General features: G+C 40.0%; 1 protein-coding gene across 7 annotated transcripts in view; it reads right to left on the reverse strand.

The window, feature by feature from the left end:
- Nucleotides 1–14,759, reverse strand: part of fto (FTO alpha-ketoglutarate dependent dioxygenase) — a 310,743-nt gene that overhangs the window by 280,040 nt on the left and 15,944 nt on the right. The window contains exon 1 of one of the 7 annotated variants that reach the window (XM_067997875.1): nucleotides 5,842–5,880. The exons of the other annotated variants lie outside the window; for them this stretch is intronic. Coding sequence (XP_067853976.1) covers nucleotides 5,842–5,865 — 24 coding nt within the window. The 5' untranslated portion in view covers nucleotides 5,866–5,880. Of the gene's footprint in view, nucleotides 1–5,841; nucleotides 5,881–14,759 lie in introns of those variants that run through there. 7 annotated transcript variants of the gene reach the window in all.

Raw genomic sequence — 14,759 nt, forward strand, 5'->3', positions numbered from 1 at the left:
GTCAATATTTGCACAATAGTCCCCACACAGAGCAGCTCGAAAACCACTGACGTAGGTTTGGATGATATTTTTAAAAATCAATTTCCTGTGCTACAAGGCTACCTCATCTGCAGTACATAATAAATATGCCCTTTTCTTACTTTTATACGTGCAATATATTTCCATTTAGCACTGAACAGTTTAAATGTGTACAAGACTGATTTAAAATGATAATTTTAACTGTACTTAAATAATCAAACTTTATGTAATACTTGAGATTTAACAGCAAACAAAAGCAAACTATACACACACTTAGTCCTGCATTATATTTTGTGCATGTACAATGATCTCCAGAATATATCATGTGGGGTACAGAAACTCTTTTTAAAGTATAGTAATACTTTGAGTCATATTTAGTGAAGCTAACTTCATGAAAATAAAATTTGAAGTACTCAATGCACTTACCTGCATATTTCATTTAGAATATTTTTTAGGATCCAAATCAAGTTATCATCTGTCACTGTACCTTTACCTATCTCTCCCTGTTAGGTTGTTCCATCATCACTGGGGAGTGTCCTGTAGCAGCGCCATAGGAAACAAAGAGAGGCCATAACTTCAAACTGACCCGATAGCTGCCCATCACAGGGAATCCATGCAATAGACTGGGAATGCAAATTTCCCTGGGATACGCAGTTCTCAGACCAGTTTGAAATCACAGTCTCCTTTGTTTTCTATGAAGTCACTCCAAAACATGCATGGATACTTCCCATCAGTGATGTTGAATAACCAGACATTCCCAGTCTGTTGACGTCACTACAATTATTCTAAACAGAATGTCATAGAATCATATAGCACAGGAGTCCTTTCAACCCATCGTGCCTGTGCTGGCTCTTTGAAAGAGCGATCCAATTAATCCCACTCTCCTGTTCTTTCCCCATAGCAAGTGTCACGACCAACAGTGGGATAAATATTGCCATTTGTGAGATGGCCAAAACATACTTGTGACTGTGATTCCCAATTATCCAGTTAGCGTCACATAGGAAGATATTTATCATAGATATCCTGTTTATATCATGTCTTCTTGATTTGTTTATATAATGAATATTACACTGTTCCCTGATATTTATTACTAATTTATTAAGAATCTCTTGATTTGAAACTTTATTTAACACTTTAATGTCTACCATTAAAATCAAAGGGAACCATTTTTGCTATTGTAGCTAAATTATTTGCACTGTACCAATCAATTCCTAAGAAAATTGTTATCAGACAGGACTTCAGTTTCCATGTATAGAGTATTCCCAGTTTCTTCAACAACTTGGGATCTGACTGATAAAGTCTGCACTATCCAAGGTTTGAAGGACATATGGGGATACTGCAACAATTTCAGACCAGAATTAAAAGCATTCTGTACTGTTGTCAGTATTTATAGAAAATAAGTTCTAGCACAAAAAATGACAAGCTTTAATTGGAGTCTGTACCTAAGAACAATCTTTTGTTTCCTTTGGACATGTTGTTTCATTAGACAGTAGAAGCTCATTTCCGACAGGGATGTCAACGGAAAACGCAACATGTAGTAGCATTTCATGGCAAACAAGGTCTTGGCAAGGTAAAAGTGAATGAGTTCTATACAAGCTAGTTTATCATTAAGATTTATTTGATTAGATGATCAGAGGTACTGAGGCCAGATATAATGCCCCGACCACAGCTGAGATCAGCTATCTCACCACAGATCAGCAATTAAACCTGGGATCTTCCTGCTCTGTCAGTCACGGACCAAACTCATCAAGTCATCTTATGAGCCTGCCAAGCTAACTTTAATTGCAACTCCTGGAGGGTTCCACAGTTATAGTAATAATAATACTCATTATCAGTATTAGCAGCAATATAACTCTAGACTCCTTAAGTCAGCAGTGTTTTTCTTCTTTGATTAAGGACTGTACTGTACCATATATTTGATTCAGCAGCAGTGACAAGTGTGTTTACTATGGGCTCTGTAAACTGAGACATATTTGTACTAAAGCCGCCACATAAAGGATTGTTTCCCTCTTTTGATTCTTGCCCACCAAGAGCAGTCTAGCAATACTAGTAAACCATTTTACAGTACTTATTGGATATTAATAATTTGAGACCGTTATTGTCTATCCTAAGCTGGATTTAAATTTAAGGCTACAGAAATGAAAAAGATGATAAATTGATCATTGCAAAACTGTACTTGTTTATGATAGAAAACTTAATATAATATGATTTCATCAGATAATAATAAAGAACAATAACATGTTATTTTTAAACATGTTTAAAGCTTTAGATTTGCAGGAATTAAAAATAAGATTCATTTAAAAGTTTGTGGGGAGGAATTTGACTTGTGCCCAAAACGGGCAGCAAATCGGCAGAGCGATTTCATTGCCTGCCAATCCATGCCTGCCTAAGGCCTGAGCCAAATTAGACATTGGGCCTCATTTCAATGGAAGCAAGGAGCTACGGGTGCCAAACTGGTGTCCCCATGCAGCTCACCGGTCAGGGCCTGCCAAATTCTGACTGCCTCCGACACCAAGCCAGCCCACAAGTAGGTTCTGGGGTGGGGGGGGGGAAGTGGGGGTTGGGAAGCCCAGGGGGGCAAACACGGGTCGGCAGCAGTCCAAAGTATTTTTGTGGAGCCAGGAGGAAGACCCTTGCTCCTTCTAAGGCAACAAAATATAACTTCGAAAAAGTTTTGTGCTCAGTTTTTGAGTGACCTCTAGCAGCCCCTTAAGGACCACTGGTTAGGCCACTCAAACCTTGTACAACGCGGCGGAACTTGTGCTGCGCAAGCTCCACCCACTTGTACCTGAATCTTGCATCCGTGTTCGAAAACAGGCATACGACTCTGATTTGTATAGTAAAGTAGCCTTACATCCATTTCAGGCTGGTGGGCTGCTCGCCTATTTACAGACCTGCCTGTATACGGCATCAGGCAGGCAGGGCTTGGGTGTCGAGGTACTTACCCCACCCCACCCCACAAATTTCAACTCAGGCGCAAAATGAGTTGAATTTCTCCCCCTTGGTTTATACTTCAGAAACATTACAAAAAAGACAAAAATAGATATACCAGTGTCTCACTTTGCAGGAGAAGAGAATAGGCGGTACACAAGGTTTAAGAACAATCACAATATTGACTGAATGAATTAATGGTTGCAGTACAAGTTCCAAAGACTGGAATGCTATGTCCTGATGGTAGCCCCATCTTTACTATGCATCACCTCCAAGCCAAGTCAAATTGCTGTAAAACCACTACCTTTCTGTAAAGTGTGCTGGAAAGTTCGGTCCAAGTTGGCCTGTTTTATGTGAAGGATTTTGTATCAGCTTGGCATCTTTGCCAGGCACAATCAGGAATCAAGTAGCATTGTGTTTCTTGCAGCACAAGAAATCCTAGGCATAGATTTGTAATCTGTATCTTTAAATCTATGGCATAGTGTGATTTGTACATCAACAAGCTCCATCACTGCATACATTTATAAATATTTTTTTGGTGAACTTTTGTTCATATCTAATAAGAGATGTTAGTTTTGGCAATGGAACACTTTTCCACTTTTGTCATCTAATGGCATGCAATGATGACCACATCTGGATGCAGATGTGATTATCCTCCTCTTCGCTATCCAATCTCAGAAAAGCACATGTGAATGTTTCCTTTTCCACACTTATGGCCCATCTGACTATTAATTTCCTCTGAACTAGTGGCAGCTTCATGCTGTGGTCCTGCACTCAATAAGAACTAGGTAGAAATTGGCCAAATTCATTTCACAATTTTCACAGCTGGTCCAGGAGACTTTCATCCCATCGATCTGTGCTAATTCAAATCTAGGTTCCAAAGATAGAAGTGTGGTGTGCCACCCCACTGTGTCACATAGTCACATTTATCAAACCAGCTGGTTGACAAAAGACCAGGAACTTGTGTTTTGTTTTTTCCCATGCTCCTTTGAGGGTAGTGCACTACATTTCCACCTCTAGAACCTGAATTTGAATCAGCACAGACTGATAGGATGAAAGTCTCGTGTGCCAGCTGTAAAGTTCCTCTTACAGAATGACAAAACACAGCTTTAAAGTACCCACATTTTAGTTGTAATTTCACTGGAAATATCCCATAGGTTCCTCAGAAAATTTCAAGTGGAACTAGCTGGGCAGTGTGTTTGTTGTAGAAATTTGGCATCAGGGTTTCAAAATTAAAATTGTTGTACTGCAAAACTTTGCACTCAAAGATGTTTTAAGTTGAGCATGAAATTGGCAGTCCAAAGTGAAAGACTTGCGGTGAATGCTATTTGGTTCATTACTCCTGGATCAAGACCGGTCTCTTTTTGGGTTTAGAATATTTATAGGCAAAAGCAATCCAGAATGTGGGCCTGACCCAGAGTCCAACCTACATATTGGCACAGTGTTAAATTCATCACTCTGTACTTTAATAACAAACTCAAGACTGAAATTTAGTTCCTTCGGGTATTAGTTGACTTCAGCACTGCTCTCAGTAATAAGTCCTAAAGGAATTTATACTACAACCTTTTGTTGTCTTCTGTTGCTCCAAGACCAGTGGAATAGTTTGGTTTTATTGTTTTTTTTAAAAAACTAATTTACTGTTGTAAAACATATTGCTCAAGTATAACCATATTCAAGTGGGATTGCAAATGAAAAGAAGGGTGGTAGTTGTTCTGCACAAAGCAAGATTTTATTTGCTTTGGTACTTCACACTAGTCCCATCACACTAAAGTGTTATTAATTGAATAAATGTTTTAAAAAACTGCAAATACTGGAAATCTGAAGTAAAAACAGAAAATGTTAGAAATACACAGCAGATTAGTCAGCATCTGTAATGAATAAAAACAGGTGAATGCTTTGTCGGAACGGATGATCAGAGGAAAGGTTATACCCACTAAGTTATCCTGTTTTCTCTCTTGAATGCTGCCTGAACTGCTGTGAATTTCAAGCTGTTTTGTTTTTGTTATTTATGGAAGTCTGCAACTTGGGACTACTCATTTGCAAGTAAGAGGTCCTCATGGGAGTTGGAGAAGACCATGACGTTAGAGCTCAAACTCAAGTAGAGGCCCAAGAGCTCAAAACATTTTGAGTCCCAATCAGAAGCTTATGATTTAAGTATACCTCACCAAGGCTACCGTACCTGACACAGTTAGTCTAACTTCATCAGTTCTAAACCAGGCTAAAGGGCCAGCGAGAAGCTGCTACATGATAGTGAGAGAAGAGAAGGAAGGACAGGCAGCCTTGAACCATGTATGGCCTGATCACAGGGCAGCCCTGATGGTGATTATGAAATGCATTGCAGTGACCTACCCAGGGTGTATATATAGTGCTAAGCAGGCTGCAAGCAGTGAAACTAAAAGATAATGAGAAAAGAAAACTAAATCTAATAATAAAAATAAACCATAGTGACTGCAGTGAAAGCTGGTTGAGTAAAACCTGTAAATATCAATAGCTGCTTTCGACATTTATGTGCTGTGCTAACCTATGGAGTCCCTGTTTATTCAGCAGGGCAAGAGCTAATTAATAAATCAAACTATACAATTAAAACTGTCAGTCTCTCAAATCATTATATAGTTCCAAAGAATGCCGTGAAAGCAAAGTGCCCCTCTGGTGTCTGCACAGCCTCTGATTAAGCTACTGAAACTACAACAGTTTAGAGCCCATGTAAAGAAACATTTGGAAGCCGTTCAGGCCTCACAAAGCCTGTGCTCACATGGTTTCCAGTCTATGTGGGAAGCCACATAAAGACAAGATCTGCTGCTGTCTTACATTTTCCAAACACATGTATAACTGAAAGGTACGGTTAAAACATTTTAAGACTACTTTGCTGTAAAACATGCGGCTACCTGGTACCTGTTGTCTCAATTCGTAATTCATATCCTGTAACACAGATCTGGAACAGATGCCACTGATGAGCTCGCCAAAAAGTTGAGCAAACCAGGTGTTTTATTCCTGTACAAACATCAAGTGAAAGTTTGACTTTGAAAGATAGCAAAGTTGAACATTTGTTTGCCAAACACAAGCGTAGCTCTCCTGACACTTTACATAAAATTACTTGCATATGGTCATTAAATGATGAGTAAAGAGGAATAGACAGCAGGTCTATAGTACAGAGGTTAAGGTATTCATTAAGGCTGTTTTTATGTTGCACCATGGGGACAAGTTTTACCCTCCCTGCTTTTCCTTGCAGCGTGCCACTAATCCTGATATGGGTTTTTGGGAGGCCTATACTTTACACTTCCTTCCGTATCAAGATCCATGAAAATGAAGATCTAGGATGTCATTAGAGGTGTGGAAATTGTGCCCTTTACACTTAATAAGCCTTCAACAACAGCAGTAATGTGCGCTCGAGCCCAAGGGCATATTGCCAAAGTAAAACTGCCATTAGACAGGAAGGTAAATTACTGAATAAATATCGTCAATGATCAGGACTTGTCGTAGAATTCCTCTCTCATCGCTGATTATTCAGAAAGTGAAAGTTTAAAAATAATGTTTGTTTATGGGAGTCCTCTGTGGAGAGAACATGCTAGACAACTCAAAAAATAATTAACTAGCAGATCTCTAGTGGCATTGCTCATTGTGGATCAGATATGCTCTTTTATAATAGGGATGTTATTAAGAAAGTATGACAGGTAGAGTGTTACAAGCAGTACGTATATAGCAGTTCCAGGCAGCATGAACTGCACAAAGACTATTAATAAATTGGAAATAGATAGATGGGGAAGATTAGGCAGCCCTGGGAAAGTCTGATGGTGAATATTTAAACAATAGCTAGAGTGGGGGAAAGACTGTAGTGGGATATAGAATAGCAGAAAGGGGAGATAGTGGGGTGGGTAGGGTTTGGGGTTGGCGTCACAAAATATTTATTTTGAAATTGATGGGAGCAAATAGATAGAAGTAGAAAGGGCTGAGGTTGAACACAACCATCAGGGAAAGGGCACTGAGGGAAAGGGAGGAGTGGGAGTAGATTGCAGGATAGGTATTCGGGACAATTAGAGGAAATACTTATTTTGAAATGAGGCTGAGTAGGGAGCAGCAAGCAAAGGGAAGGGTAAACATTTAAAAGAGCAGGCAGAGTCGAGGAAATGGAGACAGTAGGAGGAAGACTGTAGTGGGAAGTAGAGTAGCAGAAAGGGAAGGAAAAGGAAGAATGTGCAATTTTAAAATAAAATTGAGGGACAGTGGGGGACAGAGGAGGACTGGTATTTCAGGAAGAATGGAGTAGACTAGGTTGAATGATGCTTGGAAAGATCTGGAGGCAGGTTGGGATAAAGGAGGTTTGACCGCAGATTTTTTTAAAAAGATTTTTGAAGGCAGAGCAGCAATCTTTAAAATAAAGCTGAGGCACAATTGGATAGAGAAGCAGGAGTAGTATTTCAGGTAGTGCAAGGGTAAAGAGCCCCCACATTAGTGGGTGGATGTTCGAAAGTAATGACAGGGAAGAGAAGGAGCGGTGGTGTTTCAAGAATTTTAAAAAGGCGAATGCATTAAAATAGTTAAAATAAAGTAAATCATGTAAAATTTGAAGTGGTGGCATTTCAGAAACTCAGAGACTAGCTTCAATGGCAGAGTGGGTTAGCAGCAGAAGAATTTTTTTTAAAAAGACAAAGTTCTTACAATAAAATCGAGGGAATTTTTTTTAATGCACAGGGAAAAAAAATTACAGTGGGGCTGGACAGGGCCAGGAGCAAGAGGAGTGGGAGACTAAAGAAACTCACGGCAGCAGATAGAGCTGGAGAAGCTTGGGCGCAGTGTTAACAGGCTCCAGAGCTCCAAGTCGTGGCGTGACAGCCAACTGCGACAAGCAAGTTACACATTAATATGAGAAATTCTATTAGATTGCCACCTGCTGACATCATAGGGAAACATAGCAGTTAAGTGTGGTCATCTTAACATGGGACGCCTCATAGATAATGTTCACATAGCAGTTTTTAATGTAGCATGTGACCCATGTAGTACTTTAATATATTATATATTACAAATATTATTCTTTTAAAAATTAATCATGGTGAAAAATATACCATAATCCTCAAACTGCAAAACTGAATATAATTATTTAATAAAAGACTTTAGCCTAAGATGTTTTCTGTTTAGTTTCTTTTGCAAGTATTTACCAGTATATTGTAGCAGCATGTTTTCTTTATTGAAAGCAAAAACATACTTAGCAAATACGAGATGATTTTCATTTAAGACTTGTACATATGACCTCAGAATGTTATATTAAATTTTTGAGCTGAAAACATGGATGGAACAAGTTTCTTTACTGCCAAGATAGTACAGCAAATTGAATTAAGTAGATTACATTTTTTAAATTTCCAATTTCACTGCATTTGAAATGGACATTATGAGATTTACATCAAGCTGTAACTATGTATGGAAATACTGTGGAGGATAACAACCATGCCGAGTACTGTAAAAACTGGTGTATAAGTCACTACAATTTTATAGTGGTTGTTCACAGAAAACACAATATGTAGTTTGCATTTCTAAAGTATGCTGTAGTATATTGTTCATCAAAGTACAGACCTGCCATTTAGTTAATAGGAAAACCTCCAACTGAACAAAAGTTCTGTACAATGTTAGACGCCTGCACTCAATCATGCAACTTATTTACTGGGTTTACAGCAGTTACCTGCACAGTTAGAAACTTAGTTTCAATACAAGAGCAGGTCAGAGACTGGGTATTCTGCGGCGAGTGACTCACCTCCTGACTCCCCAAAGCCTTTCCACCATCTACAAGGCACAAGTCAGGCGTGTGATGGAATACTCTCCACTTGCCTGGATGAGTGCAGCTCCAACAACACTCAAGAAGCTCGATACCATCCAGGACAAAGCAGCCTGCTTGATTGGCACCTCATCCACCACCCTAAACATTCACCCCCTCCACCACCGGCGCACTGTGGCTGCAGTGTGTACCATCCACAGGATGCAATGCAGCAACTCGCCTAGGCTTCTTCGACAGCACCTCCCAAACCCACGACCTCTACCACTTAGAAGGACAAGAGCAGCAAGCACATGGGAACAACACCACCTGCACTTTCCCCTCCAAGTCACACACCATCCCAACTTGGAAATATATGACCATTCCTTCATCGTCTCTGGGTCAAAATCCTGGAACTCCCTTCCTAACAGCACTGTGGGAGAACCTTCACCACACGGACTACAGCGGTTCAAGCGGCGGCTCACCACCACCTTCTCAAGAGCAATTAGAGATGGGCAATAAATGCCGGCCTCGCCAGCGACGCCCACATCCCATCAACGAATAAAAAAAAACTGTTTTTTGTCCAGTGTGAACGACAGAATCAAAGAATTTCTTCCTTTCACTATTTTAAATTTCTATTTCTTCTCTCTGCCATGAACCACTACAAAACTGAGATGTCAAGCAGGCATATATTCCCAGGCTTCTACTACCATCCCTCTAGGACCAGGCTATGTCAATATTTGACACCGAGACACATAAGGAGATATTAGGACAGGTGTCCAAAAGCTTGGGAGGGGGTCAAAGGAAATTGGAGATGCACAAGAGGCCAGAATTGGAGGAACGCAGTTCTCGGAGGGTTGTAGGACTGGAGGAGGTTAGAGATAGGGAGGGGGCGAGGCCATGGAGGGATTTGAACACAAGGATAATAATTTTAAATTTGAGGCTTTGCTGGACCGGGAGACAATGTAGGTCAGCAAGCACAGGGGTGATGGGTGAACGGGATGGTGCAAGTCAGGATATGGGCAGCAGAGCTTTGGATGAGCTGAAGTTTACGGAAGGTGGAATATGGGAGGCCAGCTAGGAGAGCATTGGAATAGACGAGTCTGCAGGTGACAAAAACATGGTTGAGGGTTTGAGCAGCAGATGGGCAGAGACAGGTGATATTACGGAGGTGGAAGTAGGCAGTCTTGGTGATGGAGGGAAGCTCAGCTCAGGATCAAATAGGACAATGAGGTTGTGAACAGTGTGGTTCAGCCTCAGAGTGGCAGAGAGGGGGACGGAGTTTGTGGCAGCTTATGGTTGTGGTGTAGTGTTTTGTTGCACCCACTGGTATAATATGTGCATGCTCTAGTTTAATGTATGCAGTACTTTGATGTATGCAGTAGTCTAGTGCTGGTGTGATTACTGGCATTGTGGGGAAAGGGTATGGAAGGAGAATAAAACTGAAAAACTAAACAGATCTGTGTATATTGTTGCAAAATTTAACAGTGATATTGATGACAGTTACTAAAAGTAGCAGGCTAAATGGCCCAGGCTCTTTCACTTGGAAAGGACTGCCTAAATATAGGGAGATACAGAGGGTAAAGAATTAAAAGGCAAAAATTTGAATGGAAGATTTGCATCTGCCTGTGTCAACAACCAAAGATTAAGCATCTCCCAGTCCAACGCTATCAGAAGGAGTGTAAGCTCCCTTTTGGAGTTTTACCGAAGTGCCTTTGTCAGAAACTCACATAAGAATCCTCTTCTTCTGCACCAGGATGAAGATTTTCACTTCCCATTTTATGGCCTCTGGGTGAGATTGCCAATTTACTCAAAATTTTTGGTAGTTTTGCGCTGTGGCTCTGTGCTCAATAAGAACTGGGTTGAGACTGCTCAAACATTTCATATTCAATCCTTACAGTCCATAGGATGAAACCACTTCTATTATCCTGGGCCAGATCCTAGATCCCAGAGGTGAAAATGCAGCATATTTATTCACTGCACCACTAAGTCCCTTTAACACAATTTAAATATAAATATTTGGATAATCTTTCTGGTCCATGGAATTGGATCTGGTTGATCCTAGACTGGGGGCAGTTGCACATGAAGGTCCAATACGGTATTTGGTAAGTAACACTTTCAGCAGATTTATCAAAGAACAATAAAAAGCAATTTGTGTCAATATGCTTTGACATCAAATCCCATAGACTAGGGGAAAAGGGACACTGCACAGGAACAATGCTTTACACTGAAGCTGTAAAATACATTTGGCTGAAATTAAACTGATTATTTTTGTGCCCCATTTCACTTGTTTGTCTCAATTTTTAAATCTATGATTTGTATACAACAAATAGCAGGCAGTGAATTGCAAAGGTTATAATTCAATTCAGCTTTTTTGATGACATATGTTTCATGACAGCGAAACCCAAACTATTTATGATCAGGAGAACAAACGTTGAATTATACTCATTTGTCAGTTATTTAATAGTGTAAGTTTATTTAAACATAATTGTTTTCTTTGTTCTTAGTGTTGCCTTGAAAAGCCTCCTTAAAACTCTACTTTTTCAACCACACTTTGTCACCTCTCCTAATCCTTTCACTACTGCTTATTGTCTGTTACCTCCTCTGTAAAGGTGCAATATAAATTGTTATAGTATAAGGTTGTTACTGTTACATTACAATGTTTTTTAGCAGATTACTGGAAAATATACTGGCTCAAACTACATAGAGAGAAGCTGCAAGAGCTCAAAATTTTACCCACGGTTGAACTGAATGGCTAATGCGCACAGATACATTGTACATTCTGTGTTCTTGCTAATTACTCTTGTTTGTCCCTTCTCTCCTGAAGGCTCTGGCTCATGCTAGGTAGGTTATAATTCCATAGGCATCAGCAGCCCTCAGGTGATTCAACAAAATAGATATTCTTCAGGTATGAACCTAGTCAATGAGACTCAATGGCTGTGGAGGGCATCACAAGCCACACCTAAACCACTCGTGGCCCAACGTGCACTTTCCAGGAAAGATAGCTGGATAAGAATCAGGAGCAGCACTGTCTGATTTTTTGCTTTCAAGAGAAAGGACATTGATCCTAATATTGGCACTCCTACTGTTGCCCAACTGAGATTAGATCTTCCTGATACATACAGCCAAGTATAACAGGAAATTATGTACTGTTCATAAAAAGTCACCAGAAGCTTTTGTATAAGTGTTGATTACCAGGCAGTTCATTTACTCAGTAAGCCATTCTAGAACATACATGTATGTATACAATTTTGGAGAAATCTCTAAAAAGAAAACAAATATGCTCGAAGCCTGAATATCTTGGCAAGTGATTCCCATACATGCTCCCACCTAATGATCCACTTTTAACTCATAATAATATTTTAGAAAATGAACTTTTCCATCCCAAGAACAGTAGTCTTTCTCAGTTTCACATACAACGCTGCACTACATGTCAGATCATAAGTAATCACCATTTGCAATTAAGGTTCTGATTTTTTTTCTGTGGTCAATGTAATGTTTGCAAGAAAATTGTCCCTTCTATCCAATTAATCATTCCAAGATTTTCAGACGTTCTACATTTTTGTGAACATTACATGAACTAGTTTCCTTATGTTTGCCATCCTTTTTTCTATTTCAATTTTCCCCTCTGTTAGACTCTAACCAAGCGAGCATGTAGACAACCTGGTACCAAGCCTGCAATGTCCTTCTGAACTGTGTATTTGGAGGTGCTTGAGACTAAGTTCAGCAATTTCCCCTCAATCCCTTTGGCAAAGTGGCTAGCCTATGCTTGAACTTCCCTCTGATGGCATGGCTGAATTGGGAACCCATATCCTACCATTCCACTGCATAGTGCAATAGTACACTAGCCTCCCACATACCAAGAACCCTTGAAAAATACATGATTCAACAGAGGAGAAACTATCAGTCATGGATTGGGATTCAAAATTATTAACTAGATTACAAGTGCTGAAATGCAAACTGATGCCTACAATAGTGCTGCCGGTTGGAACTGCTCAAATGGAAGAAGCGGTTTCTATCTACTAAGTAAATCGGGATAGCAATGCATGTGTTAGACAACACAGCACACGGACTCTGACAGTGAACACTTGTTTCTTATGACAATATCAGAGTGTCAACAGTATCATTAGATCAGCAATTGACTGCTACTGGACAATGCACAAATTCAAGTTCAGTTATAGAGTAAATTGTCAACTCAACTTGAACCTCCTACACTCTTGACACTGGCTGAAAGACAAAGACTCACCAATTCAAAGAATCGACTGCATTTTCCAATTCTGAGTTGAGTCAGATCTAAAACAGACCGAATAAATTGCAAAAAGAAAACCCTATGATCCTATGACTGACTGTTTCCTATATCTAAACTGAAATGAATGCCTTTAAAAGGCATATGGAAGAGATTCAGTCAGTACAGAGACTAGATATATCAGGTCTCGAGGCTCTTTATGTAACCATAATTAACAGTTTTTGCCTTTATACCAAGAGAGCAAATAACGTAACAAAACTTAAACTGCACAAAATACTCGCAGATTAGAATTATTTGTTGTCTTTTTTGTTGATTGTTTACGAGTGTTCAGAGAATGTAATTATTTGCAACCTCTGCATCAGTGTAAATGATGTTTTGTTGATCAGTTGGCATAAAGGTCCAATGCAACCACTGAAATAAATTTTACAGAAACTGACAAACCAATCCTGCTCTTTGGTTTAAGTTGATAACTGGGGTAAAATAGAATGCAGGAAGTATGTCAGAATCTGAAAAAAAAAGGTTAACATTTTGGGTACAGATCCTTCATCAGAACCCAAGGAAGGCTTTAGGGAAATAGAAGGAATGTCTTCCAAACTGACCAATCCACCACTCCAGCAAAATGTTTTATCCTGTTTTTTCTGAACTTATGAACAGTCTTAAACAATCTCCGTATCATATCACTGCCCTATATTTTCAACCTTACATGCAAGAATGTATTTCTTTATACATGCGGGTTAAGCCTGATGCACTCAGTGGCAGAAGCAGCCTGATACAATGAAACTTGTTTTTGTGTCCGAATCTATATTCTTGCATTGAATATTTACCATTGTTACTGTGTGCAAACCTGGCTGGATTTCTTAAGAACATAAGAAATAGGAGCAGGAATAGGCCATACGGCCCCTCGAGCCTGCTCCACCATTCAATAAGATCATGGCTGATCTTCGACCTCAACTCCACTTTCCCACCCGATCCCCATATCCCTTGATTCCCCTAGAGTCCAAAAATCTATCTATCTCAGCCTTGAACATAATCAATGACTCAGCATCCTGAGCTCTGGAGTAGAGAATTCCAAAGATTCACAAGCCTCTGAGTGAAGAAATTCCTCCTCATCTCTGTCTTAAACGGCCAACCACTCATCCTGAGACTACGCCCCCTAATTCTAGACTCTCCAGCCAGGGGAAACAACCTCTCAGCATCTACCCTGTCAAGCCTCCTCAGAATCTTATATGTTTCAATGAGATCAGCTCTCATTCTTCTAAACTCCAGAGAGTATAGACCCATTCTGCTCAATCTCTCCTCATAGGACAACCCTCTCATCCCAGGAATCAATTTCATGAACCTTTGTTGCACCGCCTCCAAGCAAGTATATCCTTCCTTAGATAAGGAGACCAAAACTGTACACAGTACGCCAGGTGAGATCTCACCAAAGCCCTGTACAATTGTAGTTAGACTTCCTTACTCTTGCACTCCAACCCCCTTGCAATGAAGGCCAACATGCCATTTGCCTTCCTTATTGCTTGCTGTGCGCCTGCATGCTAATTTTTGTGTTTCTTGTACAAGGGAACCCAAATCTCTCCGAACACCAGCACTTAATAGTTTCTCACCAATTAAAAAATATTCTGTTTTTCTATTCTTCCTACCAAAGTGAATAACCTCGCATTTCCCCACATTATACTCCAACTGCCACATTCTTGCCCACTCACCTAACCTGTCTATATCCCTTTGCGTTTTCCTCACAGCTTACTTTCCCACCTTTTTTTTATTCGTTCATGGGATGTGGGTGTCGCTGGCGAGGCTGGCATTTATTGCCCATCCCTAGTTGCC

This window comes from Heptranchias perlo, chromosome 16 (assembly GCF_035084215.1).
Source record: "Heptranchias perlo isolate sHepPer1 chromosome 16, sHepPer1.hap1, whole genome shotgun sequence".
NCBI classification, from domain to species: Eukaryota; Metazoa; Chordata; class Chondrichthyes; order Hexanchiformes; family Hexanchidae; genus Heptranchias; species Heptranchias perlo.